Source organism: Mercenaria mercenaria, chromosome 1 (genome assembly GCF_021730395.1).
Source record: "Mercenaria mercenaria strain notata chromosome 1, MADL_Memer_1, whole genome shotgun sequence".
Taxonomy (NCBI): domain Eukaryota; kingdom Metazoa; phylum Mollusca; class Bivalvia; order Venerida; family Veneridae; genus Mercenaria; species Mercenaria mercenaria.
The window spans coordinates 64,841,224-64,862,373 of record NC_069361.1 but is presented as its reverse complement, the minus strand read 5'-3'; the positions used below and the strand labels follow the sequence as shown (position 1 = coordinate 64,862,373).

The window sequence follows — 21,150 nt, the reverse complement described above, 5'->3', positions numbered from 1 at the left end:
AGTTTCAATCCTTTCCCATTAGTGGATACTGAGATACCAGCTTACATACAACAACTTAACCAAAAATTTCTATGTTGAAAAAGGGGCATAATTTTGTAAAAAAGCAAAATAAAGTTATGGGACCTGCTTTGTGCATGTCAGATCATGACAGTGAACTAGTGTGTGAAGTTTCAATCCATTCCCATTAGTGAGTACTGAGATACCAGCTTACATACAAAACCTTAACCAAAAAATTCTAAGTCGAAAAAGGGGCATAATTTTGTAAAAAAGCAAAATAGAGTTATGGAACCTGTGCAATGTAAGTCAGTTTATCACAGTAAATAAGTGTGTGAAGTTTCAATCCATTCCCACAAGTGGTTACTGAGATACCAGCTTACATACAAAACCTTAACCAAAAATTTCTAAGTCAAAAAGGGGCATAATTTTGTAAAAAAGCAAAACAGAGTTATGGAACCTGTGCAATGTAAGTCAGTTTATCACAGTGAATAAGTGTGTGAAGTTTCAATCCATTCCCACAAGTGGTTGCTGAGATACCAGCTTACATACAAAAACTTAACCAAATCGGGACGCGGACGCGGACGCGGACGCATGGGCGAGTCCAATAGCTCTACTATTCTATGAATAGTCGAGCTAAAAATAATTAGTACTTAAAAAGGTATTCCATTTATAACATAATTATTCAGATTCCCACCTAGGTATAATTTTCCTTTATAGAATAATTGAACGTTAGGTTCCCGATGTGGTATTGGCTGTAATACCACAGTCACACATACGGCGCAAATAGCTACGTCGAGCTACGGATAGAAACGTAGTAACCCGTATCGATCCGTACCTGACCGGTAGGAATTGGTACGAATTGATACGGCTTACTACATTAAGGTACGTCTCAGGTACGTTTCAATACGGGTCGATACGGATTACTACGTTTTTATTCGTGGCTAGACGTAGCTTTCCGCGCCGTATGTGTGACTGGGGTATAAATGAAACTAAATTCTTATTAATATTGCAACAGCTGCCTAAAACCCGTTCATGTAAAACTTAACAATTCATCCTCATGGTTGCATTCTAGACATCCGTAGGATCTTCTTAAAGATTTTATAACAAATCTCGATAAACTTTAAAAGACCTTATATACTGAACGTTCAATTAAAACTTACCTGTATTAACGTTATTTATGTGTTAAAAGACCAAGTACGTGTGAACACAACTTACAAATTCCCTGCAATACAACGACCATTAAACTGCCTATTATTCATGCTATTGTAAAAAAGTAACAAATGCACTTATAACAGCAGAATGGACAAGGTTGGTAAAATAAGAGAGTATTTTCTACTCCTCAAGGTTCGTACCCAAAGAAAAACGCTCATTTGAACACTTGAATATTCATTTCGCTGTAAAAATCTCGACTGATGGGCTTCCTCAGCGAACATTCTGCTTTTTACCAACAGTAAGCGCACTCCTATACACTCACTAAACTTCCGTCTTGTTGAGTGTATAATAAGAAATGTAATTACCAACAAAAACAACACTACACTTTTATTCAACTACAGCACAACATCTACAATTTCGCATACATGATTAAAACGATTATTCAAAAGTTTTCCCTTTATGTTCACTCATTTTTTTTTCATGATCTTTAAACAAATGGTCTGAAATCAATAAAATACAGGAACTAGTTATGCTAATATTCCAAATTTATTCTTATTTATCCATTCTGAAATTGTGATTCCATTTTTATTAGTATTTTTGATGTATGAAAGAACCTCTAGTTTTACATCCAAAAGTTTAAAAGTCCTTTCGTTTCAGAAATTAATTGTTTAGTAAAAATGCAACATCTATTTATGGTAAATATTTCATTCTTTCAAACTGTATGTAAATATTTTGCGATTCATTGATCATTATTCATCCAATCCGATCTAATATGGTGGTTTCTTTTTTGATACTGGAAGTATGACCCTTGTCACTTGTGCAAGAAGAGTTAATGTTGAAATTTCATGTAAACACAGAATTCATAGCATATATTTACAAATATTCAATCTTAATGACAATCAAGCGGTCATGTGAAAAAATTTGGTAAGTGTATTTTGACCAGTTTACTCTTTCTCTTTAAAAATATTCAACAGTCATAAAATCTATGAAAAAGTAAATAAACTATTAAAGTATTCCAGTGCCTCCTCTTAGGCAGATAAAAATGGCAAAAGATGGCGATATATAAATCATCTGCTCATTTGAAGAAATCTAGTGACGCAAAAAAAAAAAAATCATGATATGCCACCACTGAAAGTATACAATCTTGAAATACTACAGTTTGATCTTATAACCCTTATTTTAGATTTCTAAATACCCATTACAAAGTAATATTTATATATAACAGCAATTTATTTATACACATTCTTTGATGGAAAATACTGTCACATATGCATTTACATAAAATCTATAAAACACATTCGGTGAAACATATCATTCTCACTCAGATCTGAAAGTAATATGAAATACTACCTCTCTTGAAATCAGTTGGAAAATGGCTAGATACAAGTTATAGTAAACTTGATTTTCAAAATATATAAAATAAATGGCAATGTTTATAACTATTGAAATATCAGAGAGACCACTTTATGTCAAAAATGGAATTATTACACATATAAAATTCCTTTAAGTAGGCATAAGAGAGCCCGAAGACTTCTTGATATTCTCTCATCCCGTCCCATCCATAACATAAGTATTGTCCTTTAAGCCCGAAAACAGCAGACCCTGCACTGTCTTTGGTAATTCTGCTCCACATGTTACACACAATTTCATCTTTCACACAGTAAGTAATCTGAAAATACACAAAGCAATAATAAATAAAGGACAATCTGGACAGTAACTGTAAACAGAACTGACTAAAGTTGCATCGCATTACCAGAACCTGAACAATAATATTACCTTTGACATGTAGATCGGACGGCCTGAAGACAGTAACTCAGATGCCTACAAAATTCATTTTACAAAAGCACTACAATAATAAATGCTAAAATGTATAAACCAATCTCTTGAAAACTTCATTCAACCTGTAAAAAAAAATACTAGTAGCCATTCAACATAAAGGACATTGGCTCAGAATAAATATATGTAGGTCATATTTTATGGTGCTTTATTGTAAAAATTATATAACATGTGACTAAACTCAACACTTCGTCATCAATAACAGTTCTTCCCCCTCCCAACATCTGCTTTAAATATCAAAATCACAACATTCCTAATGATATGATAGATGTCTTCCCCATCCCTTCCATTAAATTTCACATTCATCCTACAGTAGATGTTGCCTCCTCATTCCCTTCCCTTAAATTTTGCAATTTTGATACAGTAGCTTTCGTCTCCCCATCCTCTTCAATTTGGCAATCACCCTACAATACATGTTGCCTCCCTATTCCATTCAATTTGGCAATCACGCTACAGCAGATGTTGCCTCCCCATCCCTTTCAATTTCACAATCACTATACAGTAGATGTTGCCTCCCCATCCCCTTCAACTTCACAATTGAACTACAGTAGATAGTGCCTCCCAATCCCTTTCAATTTCACAGTCACACTACAGCAGATACTGCCTCAAACTCCCCTTTAATTTTCACAATCGGACTACAACAGATGTTGCCTCCCCATCCCCTTCAACTTCACAATTGAACTACAGTAGATAATGCATCCCAATCCCTTTCAATTTCACAATCACACTACAGCAGATATTGCCTTGAACTCCCCTTTAATTTTCACAATTGCACTACAACAGATGTTGAGTCCCAATCCCCTTCAATTCAGTAAATGTTGCTTCCCCATCTCCTTCCCTTAATTTCCCATTCATGCTACAGTAAATGTTGCCTCCCCATCCACATCATTTAAATTTCTCAATCACTCTACAGTAAATGTTGCCTCCCCATCTCCTTCCCTTAATTTCTCAATCACTCTACAGTAAATGTTGCCTCCCCATCTCCTTCCCTTAATTTCTCAATCACTCTACAGTAAATGTTGCCTCCCCATCTCCTTCCCTTAATTTCCCAATCAAGCTACAGTAGATGTTGCCTCCCCATCCCTTAAATTTCACAATCACTACAGTAGATGTTGCCTCCCCATCCACATCATTTAAATTTCGCAATCACTTTACAGTAAATGTTGCCTCCCCAACTCCTTCCCTTAATTTCCCAATCAGGCTACAGTAGATGTTGCCTCCCCATCCCCATCCCTTAAATTTCGCAATCACTCTACAGTAAATGTTGCCTCCCCATCTCCTTCCCTTAATTTCCCAATCAGGCTACAGTAGATGTTGCTTCCCCAACTCCTTCCCTTAATTTCCCAATCAAGCTACAGTAGATGTTGCCTCCCCATCCCTTAAATTTCGCAATCACTCTACAGTAAATGTTGCCTCCCCATCTCCTTCCCTTAATTTCCCAATCAGGCTACAGTAAATGTTGCTTCCCCATCTCCTTCCCTTAATTTCCCAATCAAGCTACAGTAGATGTTGCCTCCCCATCCCCATCCCTTAAATTTCGCAATCACTCTACAGTAAATGCTGCCTCCCCAATCCCTTCAAGTTTGCAATCACTACAGTAGATGCTGCTTTCCTGTCCCTTCAATTCTGTAATCACCTTAAGCAGATGTTGCCTTCTAAATATCATAATCACTAACATGCTTAACGATATTGTGTACATAATGTCTAGAGTTACTGGAATTCATTTGATTCAGGGTGGTCTATATAAAACTACATATAACTGTCTAATTGTCTGGATAACTAATCACCCTTAACAAGGGTGTCACCCACGCATCTCAACTAACTAATGTATTTAATGCAATAAAGATAAAATCAATTAAACATGAAACAATAGAGCTTTATGAAGCTAATTGTTTATGAATGATCTCCTGAATGCCTGGTTTACACAAAAGATAAACAGTCTCTGACATAATCATTGTCTATGAGAAACAAACGTTAATTAATTGAACACCTGCATAGAAACAATCATGTTCATTATCTTAAATATCAGTGAAAACTATGTTGCATCAACTTTGGAATGAAACGGTAGTTAAATTGTCTCCCAAACTGCAGATCGGATGCCAGAAAAATGCTGTATTCCTGGAAATAAAAGTTTATACTTGGGGCAGCTCACAGTCACAAAGTTAAGAAAGTTTCCAAGTAGGTTGTGTAGGAGGTCTATACACAGTTGTACTCCTTTTCCTTGTTAACTTTTGAAACTGTCTTAATTTTTTGTTTGGTTTTAAGACCCACAAATTTAGGTAATACTTCTTAATTCATCTCAATGTTATTAAGCCTCAATACAGATTTGGGACTTCCCCGCTCTTGATATTGGAGGATGACCACACAACATAGATTTGGGATTTCCAGGTCTTGTTTAGTATGACAAGACAAACAAATGCACAACCTCAGGGTGCCAATGCTTGTCTGCAAATGCTGGACAATAAGTTCAAAAAAAAGTTATGGTTCTTGGCCTTCTAACTAATCTAAACTAAATGACAAAAATGTATGAGGTGTCAAAGCTATAGTAAGTATTCACGAAAAGTGAACTTAAACAAAAAAATATATGGTAGTGCTCTTATAGTATTCGAGTGAAGTGGACCTAAACAAAAATTAAGTACCAAAAGGGCCATAAATCTGACAAAATGCAGGTTAGAGTTACAGTTCTTGTATTACATACTCATCTAATGATGATTAACAAGTGTGCAAAGTTTCAAAGCTGTAGCTCTTATAGTTTTTGAGAAAAACTTAAAAATAAACCTAAACAAAAAATTTAACCAAGAAAATCAAATTTCCTAGGTACAAAAAGGGCCATAATTCTGACAAAATGCTTATCAGTGTTATTGTTCTTGACCTACATAGTCACCTATGATGATTAACAAGTGTGCAAAGTTTCAAAGCTGTAGCTCTTACAGTTTTTGAGAAAAGGTGGACCTAAACAAGAAATTTAACCAATGCCAATGACCAAGTGACGACAGTATCTCATAGAATTTTTTTCCGTAAGTCTTGATAAAAATGGATAAAACAGCTGTTCAAAGAGATGTTTTGCATAATTACATTGTAAGAAAAGCAATACTTCGAAAACTTTGAGCTGCCACAATTAGAGCCATAAAGGGAGGTAATGGATTCAATAAAACGTTCAGTATTAAATATTTGTGGAAACAATAACTAGAATATGATATAACAAGATATAAATATATCTTATATTTATAAGAAAGACACATTATAAACAAAGGCATTATAAGCCTTTTAACAAGAAATGTCATTCTTTGATGACATTCTAATAAACTTTTATATAAAAATTTGGACTTGAATTTAGAGCATTTCAGGACAAAAATGTATGAGCTCAAAGCTATCACAGAAATTATTATTTTTGGAAAGTATATTTCTGTGCTCCTATCAACTATTCCACATTGTTTGCAGGCGAACATTTAACAGGTTATAAGGCATGATTTATCATTTTCTTGTATAGACCAGGCTATAAATTGCCTGATGATTGCTATAAGATTTCCACATTATTTGTCTGTTTCTCCTATACCAGATTAAACAAACTTTCTGGGAGCAAATAAATCAGCTACTGTTTCAAACAGATTAGGCTAGCAATTTGTTCGTGAATCTGAAGTGATTATCAACACCTTGAATATGTAGGTAAATTGTATACATCTTACAATCTTAAAATGCTTTCAAAGAAAATAACCAGATTTGTAATTGGATTATCTCCTCAATGGCAAATTACATTTTAGTTTGTTTATTTTAATTGCAGGGAAAAAGAGTTTCCTCTGTATAAAAAAATCTTATGTAATCCCATAATCTAATTTTTTACGTATTGTTTTTATAAGCTCGCTTGTTACCTGCATCATTCTGGTAACCTGTATTAACCAGAAAGACAGAAGTAAGTATTCATTGTTGTTATATAAATATACGACGGTTGCCCCAGAAAATCACGAATTTTTTTTATTATTTCAAACATAAGCGCCACATCAAATAATTATTTTAACTGACGTTATTTCAATGTATACACGACAGGACTATGGAGTTTAAAATTTAATATATGTTATATTATTTGTGTATATTTATAATAATTGACAGCAGTCAGTGCGAGTCAGCGCACGCTCAGTTTTCAAGTCTTTGATGTCATTTAAGTTAAAATAGTGACATAATTTTGAAAGTAACGGTCGCATACAATTTCAGAAATGGCAACGTCAGATAAGTATGCAGTGCAGAAAGTATTAAAGTATAATGTCGCCCTCTCTTTGAACCAATAGCCCAACCTTCCTTAAAACGGTTGTGCCACGTAAAGACAAGTGTCCTGCTAACATATGCCTGACTTCAAGAATTTTCCATTTCGCGTTTTGCTTGTGAAGGAGTCATACCGCGATCTACACAATATTTTATCAATACTTTTTGCGCTGCGAACTTATCTGACGTCGCCAATTCTGAGAGTGCATGCAGTCGTTTCAAAATTACATCACTATTTTAACGTAATTGATGACAAAGACTTGAAACACAACGTACTTATGCGCCACACGTTGCCGTTCACGACAATATAAATTTTAATCCTGTGAGATGTATATTGGCTAAGTTACATGAATTCAGAAGGTATCCGCTTCTTTTTGTAGGAGGAAAACTGAGCATGCGCCAACTAGCACCGACTGCCGTCAATAATTATAAAAATACACAAATAATATGACAGATATTTAATTTTAAACTCCATAGTCCAGTCCTGTCGTGTATACATTGAAATAACATCAGTTAAAATTATTATTTGATGCATCGCTTACTTTTGAAATAATAAAACAAGTTCGCGATTTTCTGGGACAAGCCTCGTAATAATGAGTTATAATCTCTTGAAAAATTAAAAACAAGAGCTGTAAGAGACAGGAACACTCGTCTATTTAAAATCGGAGTCTCAAGGGAAATCAGTGGAGAGGAGGCTAGGAAAAATACATTCATTTCCTGATAGCAAAAGTGCATTTTCACTCTAGCAATCAGAACATTTTCCAAAAACATTTACAGCAACATGCTACGCTTATATTTTACCCCGATTATTTATCTAATATCCAATTCTTCCACCAAGAAATTCAGTTTTTGTGTCACAGTCCAAATCAAACAACGGTTTCATCAAGTCGATGATTTTCCATTTCTCCCATAAATAGTATGCAACATGTAAAGATATATTTCCTGAATCTTTATATGTAAATTAATATAAAACTTTATGAAAGCAGCAGAAAACATAATTATGACTATTTGTTTGCACTTAGTAATGGATCTTTCTATACCAGCTTACTTACAACATGAAATGCATGTGCATTACTCCTACCTAAAACAAAAGCGCAGTGCATCCACTTATGGCCGTAGCTTTGTGTCTATGTTCGATTTTTATATTATGTTCAATAATCGGACACATGCGTTTAGTTGTTTATATTTCTGTTCGATTATCGCATACAAATAATAAATTTCATGTTACGTTTGTTCAATGATAAAAACAAAATGTATTCGATTATCGCACAGACTTTGTTTTTAACTATATTTATATGTTCAATGATCGATGACATATTTGATACATTACTGTATATATGCGTTCAATAATCAAAGACATAATTTGGTACCAACTTCTAAATGTGTGTCCGATAGTCTAAGACTTATTCAATGCATGCTACTTTATGTGTTCGATAATCGAAGACATATTTAATACTTACTGCTACATGTGTTCTTTACAGACTGAAATGCTTCCCATCAGGATTTACCGTAGTCAGCCATTTTAACTGTTTACGTAGGCATAACACGTGTTGTGATTCAACAAATCATTATCGAACATAAATTATCGGACGCATATTTCATTAGTGTCTTTCAAATATGTCTTTGACTGCCAAACACACTAATAACGGTACGTACTAAATAAGTCTTCGATTATTGAACACATATTTAGTAGTTTGTACTAAATATGTTTTCTATTATCGAACACATTTAGCAGTATGTATTAAATATGTCTTCGATTTTCGAACACATCAAGTAGAATGCATTAAATAAGTCTTTGATTATTGGACAGGCATTTAGAAGTTTGTACCAAATATGTCTTTGATTATTGAACGCATATATTCAGTAATGTATCAAATATGTCATCGATCATTGGACATATAAATAGTTAAAAACAAAGTCTGTGCGTTAATCAAATACATTTTGTTTTTATCATTGAGCAAATGTAACATGAAAATAATTATTTGTATGCGATAATCAAACAGAAATATAAACAACTAAACGCATAATTATGTGCCCGATTATTGAACATAATATAAAAATAGAACATAGACATAATTCTACTGCCATATCCGCTATCGGAGACATTTTTTGAAAATAATTCTGAAGATCAGTTCAATAATCAGAATTTCAACTTATTTTTGCAGTTTACCAACATTCATCCTACTAATAAAACATGAAATTATGCAATATTACAACATTCATCCTACTAATAAAACATGAAATTATGCAATATTACAACATTCATCCTACACAATATGGAAGGTTGTGCAGCAATGTCAAAAAAGAGACAATTTTAACCCTTGCACATGAAATATCTGTCCTTTCAAAAAAAAAATGGAACCAACCTACTGCATGTTGGAACATCAGGGTGAACAAGAGTGTGTTCCCATTGTTGGTTACTGAATACCAGCTTATATACAACAATTAACCAATGCTTGCTAAGTCAAACAAGAGCACCGCCTTGCGGGTGCTGACGCTCATCTGATTTTTTTGTGTAATAGAAATATTGTCCTACCCATGATTTTCTAAGTCTAAAAAGGGCCATCATTCTTGCAAAAAGCAGGATAGAGTTATGTTTCTTGATGTTCAGTGTCCACTTATGATGGTGAAAAACTGTTGCAAGTTTTAAAGCAATAGCTTTGATAGTTTATGAGAAAAGTTGACTTAAACATAATACTCAACCAAGAAAATGATTTTCTAAGTCCAAAAGGGGCAATAATTATTGCAAAAAGCAGGATGGAGTTATGTTGCTTGCTGTACAGGGTCAGCTTATGATGGTCAACAAGAGTTGCAAGTTTCAAAGCAATAGCTTTGATAGTTTAAGAGAAAAAGTTGACCTAAACATAAAACTTAACCAAGAAATCTGATATTTTCTAAGTCCAAAAAGGGCCATAAATCTTGCAAAAAGCAGGATGGAGTTACGTTTCTTGCTGTACAGGGTCAACTTATGATGGTGAACAAGTGTTGCAAGTTTTAAAGCAATAGCTTTGATAGTTTAGGATAAAAGCTGACCTAAACATAAAACTTAACCAAGAAAACTGATTTTCTAAGTCCAAAAGGGGCAATAAATCTTGCAAAAAGCAAGATGGAGTTATGTTTCTTGATGTACAAGGTCTGCTTATGATGGTGAACAAGTATTCCAAGTTTCAAAGCAATAGCTTTGATAGTTTAGGAGAAAAGTTGACCTAAACATAAAACTTAACCAAGAAATCTGATATTTTCTAAGTCCAAAAGGGGCCATAAATCTTGCAAAAAGCAAGATGGAGTTATGTTTCTTGCTATACAGGGTCAGCTTATGATGGTGAACAAGTATTCCAAGTTTCAAAGCAATAGCTATGATAGTTTAGGAGAAAAGCTGACCTAAACATAAAACTTAACCAGGCAACGCCGACGCCGACAACCGCTCAAGTGATGACAATAACTCATCATTTTTTTTCAAAAAATCAGATGAGCTAAAAATGCCCCCCAAAAAAGTCAAAAAGGTGCATTACTTAAGAAATAATATATCTCATTCAGTGATTTGTCGCTGAATAAATCATTGTTTGGAGTTCAGATGCAAAGGAATTATATCACGAGGGCGCAGCCCGAGTGATATAATAAAACGCATCTGAACGACAAACAATGACTTTATTCAAGAGCAAATCACTAAATGAGATATATTATTTCGATTCTAACACATTACCAAGGACTTTAAAGTACATCCTTGATGGCATTCATTAAATATTTGTCCGTTTTTAATCGGTTTCTTTTCCAGTGCGCCGCTATGCCGTTTGACGCTATGACGTAATAATTGTGACATCAGAACACTGAATTATTGTATAATAATTCACTGTTTTCAACCTTCTTTGTTTAATAGGAAAATGAATCGGATCGTGTTAGAATTTGTTTTAAAGGATAGTAAGGGTTATGGAACTTGTACAGTATAAGTAAGTTGATCAAACTGAAATAGTTTCAAGCCATTCCAAAAAATTAAATCCAAAAAGTGGTTACTAAGAAAACAGCTCACATATAAAAACTTAACCGATGGGCTGCTGATGTGGATGGCTCTGTCAACAAATGCATACTGTCAATGACTCTACCTATTCCTCCAACAGCAAAGCTAAAAATGTAAAGTTTGGGCCACTTATGTAGGAGTTTGAGCCAGGTAACAACTGAAGTGGGTAAGTAGTTATAAGTTTCCTTGACTATAGATGCATCTTTTCATCTTACTTTGTCTATGTAATTTTTATACACGTATCCTTTTACACTGCCATATTGTTTTGAACATGGTCATTTCTTCTGGATATTCTGACCCACTGGTTCCTCAAGGTGCTCTCACTGCTGTATGCCTTCTTTTTTTTCAAATACGCCTAGCACCTTGATCAAAGAATAGGTTGATCTGTGCTTTGTTTCCAAGGAAAGCAAAAAGAACCTCTCCAAAATATGGGAAATATACGAACAGAGGAACATAATAATACACTTCATTGTGATGGACAAATATCTAAGCATCAATCAAACTTCGTAAATATAGCATAATTTACCACATTCCATACAAATTATGGAGAGATATTAATATCTATTCCTCCCCACCTGTCAAATAAAGCTTTATTGGGTTTCTATCTTGGAAATAAAACACTTGTGGAAGATACGGAATGAAATACCACAGCTTTTCCCATTCATACCAGAATTTTTTTCAACTTGAAAAAATATACATTTCTAACCTGATTTATGGTAAAAGTTTTACCACTATCTCCAAGTCTGATGTAATAAACAAAATTAACTCTAATCAGGGTGTCTACACCACAAAAACTATATTTCATGTCTACCTAATAAGCTATCTTGTGCAAAAATCACATAAATAGCACACAATATGCCTACAAATAACAGGCAATATGTATCAAATGATGTAAATAAGGCTTGCAATGAGGAGAAGCAGTTTTCTCTGTATCCTGGGTGGGCAGAACTGGCGGGGAGATAAATGTTACATCATAGATAACCTATGACATGACAAGTACTTGTAAACATCTACACTGATATATTGCAAAGTTAGTCTACCATGGTTACATTTTCTAATATATTATATACAATTCCAGAACAGAGTAACTGTGTTTCTTCGCCATCCTTCTCATAAGTTATGCATTTAATTTAGATATTTAACATTCTGCTGCAAAATCATTTCAATACATTTAACATTCCTCCCACCTAAATTTGAAATCACATTAAGGTAAAAATTCCTCCCATCAAATCTAGAAGGCATTTAATATTCCTCCCACCAAATCACTATATTATATTTAGCATTCCTCCCACCAAATCACTTATTGTATTTAACATTCCTCTTGCCAAATAACTTTAAGGTATTTAACTTTCCTCCAGTCATTCACTCTAAGACATTTAACAATCCAAGCACCACATCTCTTTCAGGCATTTAAAATTCCTCCCACCAAATCAATCTTAGGTATTTAAAAGTCCTCCCACCAAATCAATTTTAGGCATTTAAAATTCCTCCCGCCAAATCACTCTGCAAACTAGCTTGGCACCTCTGTCTATTTAACAAAAGTGTCAAAGATGAAGGAAATACTGTTTTGACTAACATAAAATTTGATTCATTAAACTACTTTTAGAAGGAAGAAAGAAATATTGTGAAATAATTTAAACTTTGTGGGCAAGAAAATTTGTTTTTGATTTTTTTTTGTTAAAACATGTATTTTATGGGGATATTAATTGTGGATTTCAACTTTGGAACATAAGTGAATGGGAATGCACTGATCCATTGGGATTTCATTCTTCTGAAATGGTTCAACCACAACATCAAGGAATTGTCTCCCATGAATAATAATAATTTTACAGTAACCATCTATAATCTCACAGTAACAGAACAGTGTAACTGTATTCTACAAGTTATATGATCTTAACTGTGAAACTGTAGTAAAAAGAATATTTGCTCACACTGGATTTGTTTTTCCTGTTGAAAGCTGAACTATGTAGCAATGAAAATCAAATGTAAATTTAAATACTTCAAATACTTACAAAGTAGAGTAATAATAACATTTTCAACAGTTGAAGATTGAAGGGCTGAATACTTGAAGCAGGAAAAATGATATTAACAGATGTATTACACCTTATACTGTAAAATCATTAAATTTCGTGGGCATGAAATTTCGTTGTTTTGGTCAAAACAGCAATTTCGTGCGGATATGAATTCATGGATTTCAACTTTTGAACATGAAATGAATGGAAATTTTATATGTTCGTTGGGAATAAATTTCGTGGACTGACTCAACCACGAAATCCACGAAAATTAGGCCCCCATGAATATTAATGATTTCACAGTATATGAAGACTGGAACCATACAGTTATGAATGCCTCAACGACTCAATCAAAGGAAGTCTTCTATTATTAAGCTTGGTAGCACGCTAGGCTTCCAAAAGACAACTCTACAGATTTCATTATATCATGTATATGAAATAAGTTCACAACTTTTAATGTAATGAAACACTATACATCTTGTTGCTATCAATCATTACATAATGTGGTACAGTATATAAACAGGAAAGTAAAGAAAACGTATTTATCTAAAAGACAGAACACATCAATGGTACCAAGCTTATTCTTTCTGTCGTCACTCACATAAATATTGCAGTATATAAGAAGCAAATCTGCTTCACTTCAAAGGCTATCTAACTAATGATAAAGATTCTAATTTGATACAGACTCCTTACAGATTTCAATCTGCCTAAAACATAGCCTTGAAGACAGAAAAGCTTTTAAAACAGGGAAAACTCCCTGAAAATTGTTGCAACCTGATACCCACACACTGACAGGCCATGATGTGTAGAAGATGGCTTTTTTGAAGTTTCTGTACAGAATCATTTACATTATCTGCTAAACTAATCATTTCAGCTGTAAAACAGCAAGTATTACAACTTTAACAATTACATATTCATATTAATTGTTTTTAAATTGTGTACTGCTTTATACCAGGCACCTATTTTTCAATAATAACTGTTTATATCACATGATAAACTACTATAAACCATCATATTGTTAATTATCTTCATACCAACTCTTTTCAAATTTGGTATTACTTTATACTGGAAGCAAAACAATGCAAGGCAGTCCTATTTATCAAAAGTAACTCCTAAAACTACATATAAATCTATCATTTTTTATACAATATTAATCTCTTCCATTAGTATAATTCAGTTGTAAAATGTACAGAAACAATTTGGCAAAATAAAATGGTACTAACATAATGTTTTTTTTTCTTATAATCATCATGCACACTGAAACATAAATTCTGTTTGTTCAAAACAGTTACACAAAAGGTATGTATTTTCATCACTCAGAAGGAAAATTATTAACTTGTAATTTCTGACAGCACCTCATTGTCTTGCTCAAGCAGCAGACTTTGGCAAGTGGTGGTCATGAAACCTGACTGGAGGCGTGGTTTGTATACTAGAGGTAACTACAGCCCTCACTTCTATTTAAGGATGGACACTGCTGGCGTTTGAAAAGTCACATGACCACCAACAGTCACAGAAAACAATAAGATAACTGTCAAAAATTAAAAGGAAATAATTCTTGCTTTGAGTAATGGAAAGTGGAAATTAGTTGTTAAAGGGAGACGACTTTCATAAAGACTACAAAAAGTTGCACAAGAGTAGCATTATTTTCCTCCACTTTTTACTCAACTTCACACTAGATAATTTGAAAAAATCTTGTTCCAGCACTGGTAAGTCAAATGAAAAATAAAAGTTCCACGCATTGCTTTTTTACATAAACTGAACACTTAACTAGTCATGTATATCGAATTTCGATCTTAATAGCTGTTCTCATGTAAGATACAGTGCAAACCATTCAGATGAACAAATGCAGGACAGTAGTCATAGGATAGTTGAAATAAAACACAGTGAATGACAGGTCATTTTTATCAGAATTTGTTTAAACAAAGTGGGTCTTTGGATGAATCAAACTGAACCCCACCACTTTTCAGTGATTTTTTCTTTATTTGACAAGGAATAAATGTATGTATTCCTTTGTGTGAAGAATGGGCCCCAATTTTGGTTGCAAACAACATGAAATAAGGGACTGAAGGCAATGATTAACTCAACACTGTTTGAAAATTTTCACAAGGGAGACTACACTTATTCAGCTTGACTACTTTGTGATCATGTGTAAGTATTTAAATCTGCCTCGATGAAATCAAAACTAAACACAGTCATGTGATCTTAAGATTATAAACACACCGGTTGATTTCTCCAACAAATGTTAGTGTTTTAACACCCCACCCCAACATGGTGTCCTTATACAATTTCATTTTTCTTTTCAATGCCAAATTTCTTCAAAAATTAAGACATTACAATGTTCAAGTAACAGCGAACATATTCAACCAAAATATGTAAAACTACTGTCAGTATAATCAAGATAATGAAGAGAATTTTATGTCCTAAAATGATGATATATGTCAACATAGCAACTAACCTTTCTACATCGTAATTATAGATGGTTCACACCTACACAATGTCTCTTAGACATAACACTTTTACAAAGTGGAATACTCTGAAATCATTTAATTTTGTGGACATAATGTTTCATTGTTGGCCAAACAAATGCTATCTTGTAGGGCTGTAAGTATTCATGGATTTCAAATTAACATAAAACAAATGGGACTTTTACTTGTTTGTTGGGATCCAATTTTACAGATTGACCAATGAAATCCTCTAAAATCCCCACCAATATTAATGACTTCACAGTATTAATAAAAAAAAAAATTTTCTACACAGAAATTTGGGACAGTTTTATAATTTAAACAATCTTTACATCTGCATTCATCACATTATTCAATTCTAAGCACTATAATATCAGAGTGGCCAACCCAGCTGGCTTTCGAATACCTTACACGGAGGAAATGTCTCGATTCAGGTAACATTTTGCCAAAATTTTCCTTATTACTTGGCTTATTTCCATTAAAATAAAGTGCGATGAAGACAGCAAAATGGGTGCTTTCCTCCACACTAAGCATCTGCAATCAGTTCTCAGGACTTTTCTCTTACACTCCGCCTGACTGCTTTTCCTGGACTAAATGTGTAGATAACGTACACACTTTTGCAGTTGGATAAAGTGTAAGAGAAAAGTATTGTGAACTGACAGCAAGTTTTGTGCGGAAAAAAAGCACTAATTTCTCTGTCTTTGACGCTCTTAATTTCATGAAAATCCCTCAAGTAATAAGGAAATCGTAGGCAAAAAAGCTACTTGCATCGGGACATTTTTTTTCTTGTGTATGATATCCAAAAGTCGCATGGTTTGGCCACCCTGAATATACATCTGAATAAATCTAACTCAAAATGTATTCATTTTAGGGCATGTTATGTAACATATCTGGTATGCCAAGAGCAAAATATCATATTTGATATACTTTTTCACAGCAGGTGATATAGCTACATATAGCACTTCTTACAAGGATAGACAATCTTTTCTAGGTTGGCTTATTAAACATATAGAACAATTCCTACATCTACTTTATGTAAAAGTGTAACGTAATGTAGTGCTAAAACGACATCCCAAAGGTAAGTTACAGCATAGTGCAAGTATGGCAAATTAACACTCTACACTAGAACAAGTCCTCAATCCACAATCTGCTGTAATTCAGGACTTAGGCCTGATACATACAAGTTCTGCTCATTTTTCAACACATTATGCAATTTAGCATTAAACTATAATTATCTCTTTTCATAAAAGAAAAGATATTATAATAGCATGCATGACACTTGACATACTCATATAGAACAAAATAAAACAAAGAACAGTTATTATAGTCTCTTACTGTAATAACTTGTCCCTCATTTACCTGTTTAACACTGGTTGTTGAAACCAACGTCAAAGAAAAAGTTAACAAAAGCGAGGAGAATATGGTCGAAAAAGTTTGTAAAACAGGCCAAGTTGAAATTCAAGTTCAACATACATTTTGTAGCCAAAAAAAATGAAAAGAAGACGCTAAAGTTCTCTTTTACAAGTAGAATAAGTCTCCCATTAGTTCATATACTTCAAAAGAGACAAATTATACATAGGTTCCTTTCACTTACTTAAGAGGTATTATTAAGTCTGGCTTTCAGAAAGTCCTACGCCTTGTCCTGACCCTTACAAGGTCAAGTCTCATTTCAAGAAAGTACTGAATACCTTTCTACAAAATCTATTTCTGAATATTTAATTACTCAAAATATTAAACAAATACTTCACTTACCAGTCAGAGTGCTTTATCCATATACATAACTCATATAAAATAAAGCTAAAGTAAAATCATACCTTTTTTAAATAAAAACTTTTTACATACCTTACAAACGTCGACTTGCAAACATTCAGAAATATTTTGTTCTGTTCAGCTGCCTCTCAGCATAGTGTGGATCTGTCATTCGTTGCCAGTCCTGCTGGGTCTGACCAACAACAAAGCCAACATCTCGACGATATGCCGACTCCTTCTGCTCCTCTAAATCAGCCCATCTCACCTGATATATCAGTAACAATATCTAACTTAATGCCCAGTAACTTAACACTTTAAATTCTAATATGCTTGTTTCTGTTAAAACACGCTTGCGCTAAAATGATGTTACGTTTATGGGGTGATGACGTTTATGTTTTTGTTTGCGACTACAGTGACTATATCTAATCTTCGGTTCTAGATAAAGGGCACGTTAGAATCAAAATGATGTATAGCAAAAGCGTGTTTTACTTTAATTAATACACCCAAAATCAATTATACATCGCCAGAATATTCTCACAGGCTATGCCCTCATTAAATTATTCCACAAACGCATAACCTCTTTTCGTTTATCAATAACGTTAAAGCACGATTTTTCTAAATATTATTTCTTAAATAATTTAACACATTAGTGCATGCATAAAAATAAATACATGTAAACAGTACTTTAATTATTTACAGCAACCAAATAAGAGTTATCTTGGCAATACTAATTGTTCTTCACAGTAAACATACAGAATGTGTCAAACAGGAAGGATAACTCAGTTCATATTCAAATTGTTTTATAAACTTTGCCCAAGTTGCAACCTCTAGATTGACCTGTTCAAAACTTACCCTTTTCTTTCCAGGCTCCCTCATCTGTCTAGCAAAGTATTCATCAGCCACCTGCAAGAGATCTTCCATCGAGGCTTTTGAAGACATGTGCGGGTGCTTTTTCTTGTCATGTTTCAAACCATCCAGTTTGTCTAGAAACAAAAATGGAAACTTTAGAGACTGGAACAAATAATTTTAGTACCTCTGACTTGAAGGCAGGAATATATAATTTTAAGTACCTTTGTGCTGAACAAGACTTCGTTGGCTTTTCAGTAATTTTTTATAGTTCATTTCATGTGAAGAAACAACTTTTTGCATGCTTTTACATAAAGAAGAAAAAATGGTCAGAAGTCATTTTTCAACAGTTTCACAGTCATTTTTTTTTTTTTATTTTTTATTTATTTTTTTTTTTTTGTTGGATTTAACGTCGCACCAACACATGATAAGTCATATGGCGACTTCACAGTCATTTTTAAGCTGATTTTTACTCATAACTATAAGTAAGTAAGTTTCTTAGTGAAGCCATAGCAATATACAGAGATTAATAATTGCTGGTTTCCTCACCATTACATGACAATTGTCCAAAGAAGCACATACTGGTCTAAGAGTTGTAAACCCAAACAATGCCATTCAATTCAGTGCAGTGCCCACACAAGGTATTAACGTTATAAATACCTTAGATAAGTTTTATATTGAGCAATCTAAAAAAAACTTTCTGGACTTTATCAGCAGAATACTATTCAATTGAACACGCAGATATGTAGATAAAGAACTGACTTCATATACACCAAGTCATCCTACTTTTTTTCATGCTGCAAGCTGTCTGTAAATATAGTGTTGTGACTGAAATGATCCTGTTTCTCACTTTATCGTGCTTGAACCACTTGAATTCCTTTACTGAGGAAACTGTTCTACAGAGAAATTTGGCAGATGCTAAATGGTACTTTTGACCACATAGGCAGATACTTATTCATATCAAGAAAACTGTAAAAAATATAAACGGAGGCATTATGTTGACAGCTTTTCCTTCGTCAATGATCAGAGGGAAAACAGAAGCACTCTAATCAAAATTTGCATGGTGGCAATATTGTGTTTTAAACCCTTTACCCAAAAGTGAATTGTAAGTACACGATTGCACCAAAGACCTATACTGAGCCTCTATAGATACTTTTAAATACAAGCACACCATATGATTTCAGTAAACGTAACTATACTAATGAAATCACAGATGATTTAAAGCTCTCAAGTCCATCCCAACAGACAAAGTTCCTTTTTCTAAAATCTAATAATTTAAACAAATATTTTTGAGGCAGTCAAGGTTGCCAATACAAGATACTACTGTAACAGATATTTGATTTTGAAATTACATTAACCCTAACCATGCTGGACACGACTGATTCTGCCTTTGCGACCAGTGTAGATCATGATCAGCCTGCACATCCGTGCAGTCTGATCATGACCTGCACTGTTCGCCATTCAGTCAGTATGTTTTTGGTATGCACCCCTATTAACAGTTAATGATACTGTCCAAACTGAAAAATGGACAAGTTCATTATAGAAATTTAGCATGGTAAGGGTTAAAACTCAGTATTATGCAGGGAACATTGCTGCAGAGTGTCATACAGTAATGAAACACAAGTAACAAACAGAGCAAGACAAACATGTTCCTAACAGTATTCTGTAGTGTTAAAGAAATAGATATTGCAGATTATCTGTGGAAATATTATTATAGAAAAGAAGCCCTATAAATACCCCTCTACTAAAAGCACACACAGAAAAACTGGTAAAGCATCACAATGTATGTACCAGACAGAAGAAAAAAAAAACAAAAATAACAAGCTCTGGGACAGACATTTTGCAAAGACTAACGAAATGATATCAGCATAGAACATAGGAAAACTGGGAATTGATCAATCTTTCATTAGTTCTACAGTTTCAGTAAGAAAGCCAAGCACTTGTCACTAAGCACAAACCTGGTCTATATGTGTACATGTAAACATCCAAGACATACAACACTACTACTGGTCATCTCAACACAGTTATTTTTACTGTCCATATCTTAAAGTTATGTTATACAGCAGTATTCTATATGCAAACTATGCAGCTGTATGCCATATGGTTGCCATACTGCCGCAGTTTGCTTACTGCAGCAGTTAAAATGGAATACTGTGCAGCGAAATAAAACATATAACAATGTTGCTACCTAAAGCAAGACATATATAAATATATATTCATGCGAAACACTGTTTGTGAAGTACCTTAAGCTCTCAATTGAAAAACTTACCTAAATTTCCTTCTGATAAATCTAACTCCCATTTACTTTTCTTGAATGGCTGCAAAAATAAACAAATACATTACCAAATGCAATTTAACATGATGAAAATAAATGGCAAATAAAAAAACAACTTCATTACATACATTTAAAAACAGTCTGTAAAAAGTAATGTTCCAGAAGAAAGCATTCTCGATACTTACAGTTTTAACTGGGCAGTTGGGCTGAAATTGTTTCAAGTTAAAAGTCAAATACCTATATCCAAACTAAATCCTTAAACACTCTCCCTAATAAAATTCTACAACCAATGATGGCATAGTCCAATAACAAATCCTACTAAGCTGGACTTTTAGAACAGGTGTAGAGCATTTCCAATCTACTTTCAAGTAATTAAACTTGTTATACAAACTTATTAGATTCCCACCCTCCCCAACAAAATAGTAGCCAAGGTAATTTACAATGGCAGTTTACAGCTATAACAAAGTAGGTGTTGCTATGCCATTTGCAACATGGTATGATTTCTGGGAGACAGCAAGTTGTGTCTCTGTGATGGCATAGGCTCACTTT

The 21,150-nt window shown here is 33.7% G+C and overlaps 1 protein-coding gene across 2 annotated transcripts in view; it reads right to left on the bottom strand.

Annotated features, from left to right (window-relative positions):
• Nucleotides 1-1,521: 1,521 nt before the first annotated feature.
• Nucleotides 1,522-21,150, bottom strand: part of LOC123535672 (uncharacterized) — a 68,178-nt gene continuing 48,549 nt past the window's right edge. For both annotated transcript variants that reach the window (XM_045318421.2, XM_053549612.1), the window contains exons 20-23: nt 20,596-20,644; nt 18,333-18,463; nt 17,574-17,745; nt 1,522-2,818 (exon numbers count right to left, since the gene is read on the bottom strand). In XM_045318421.2, the coding sequence (XP_045174356.2) occupies nt 17,599-17,745; nt 18,333-18,463; nt 20,596-20,644 (327 nt within the window). In that variant the 3' untranslated portion in view covers nt 1,522-2,818; nt 17,574-17,598. The remainder of the gene's footprint in view (nt 2,819-17,573; nt 17,746-18,332; nt 18,464-20,595; nt 20,645-21,150) is intronic.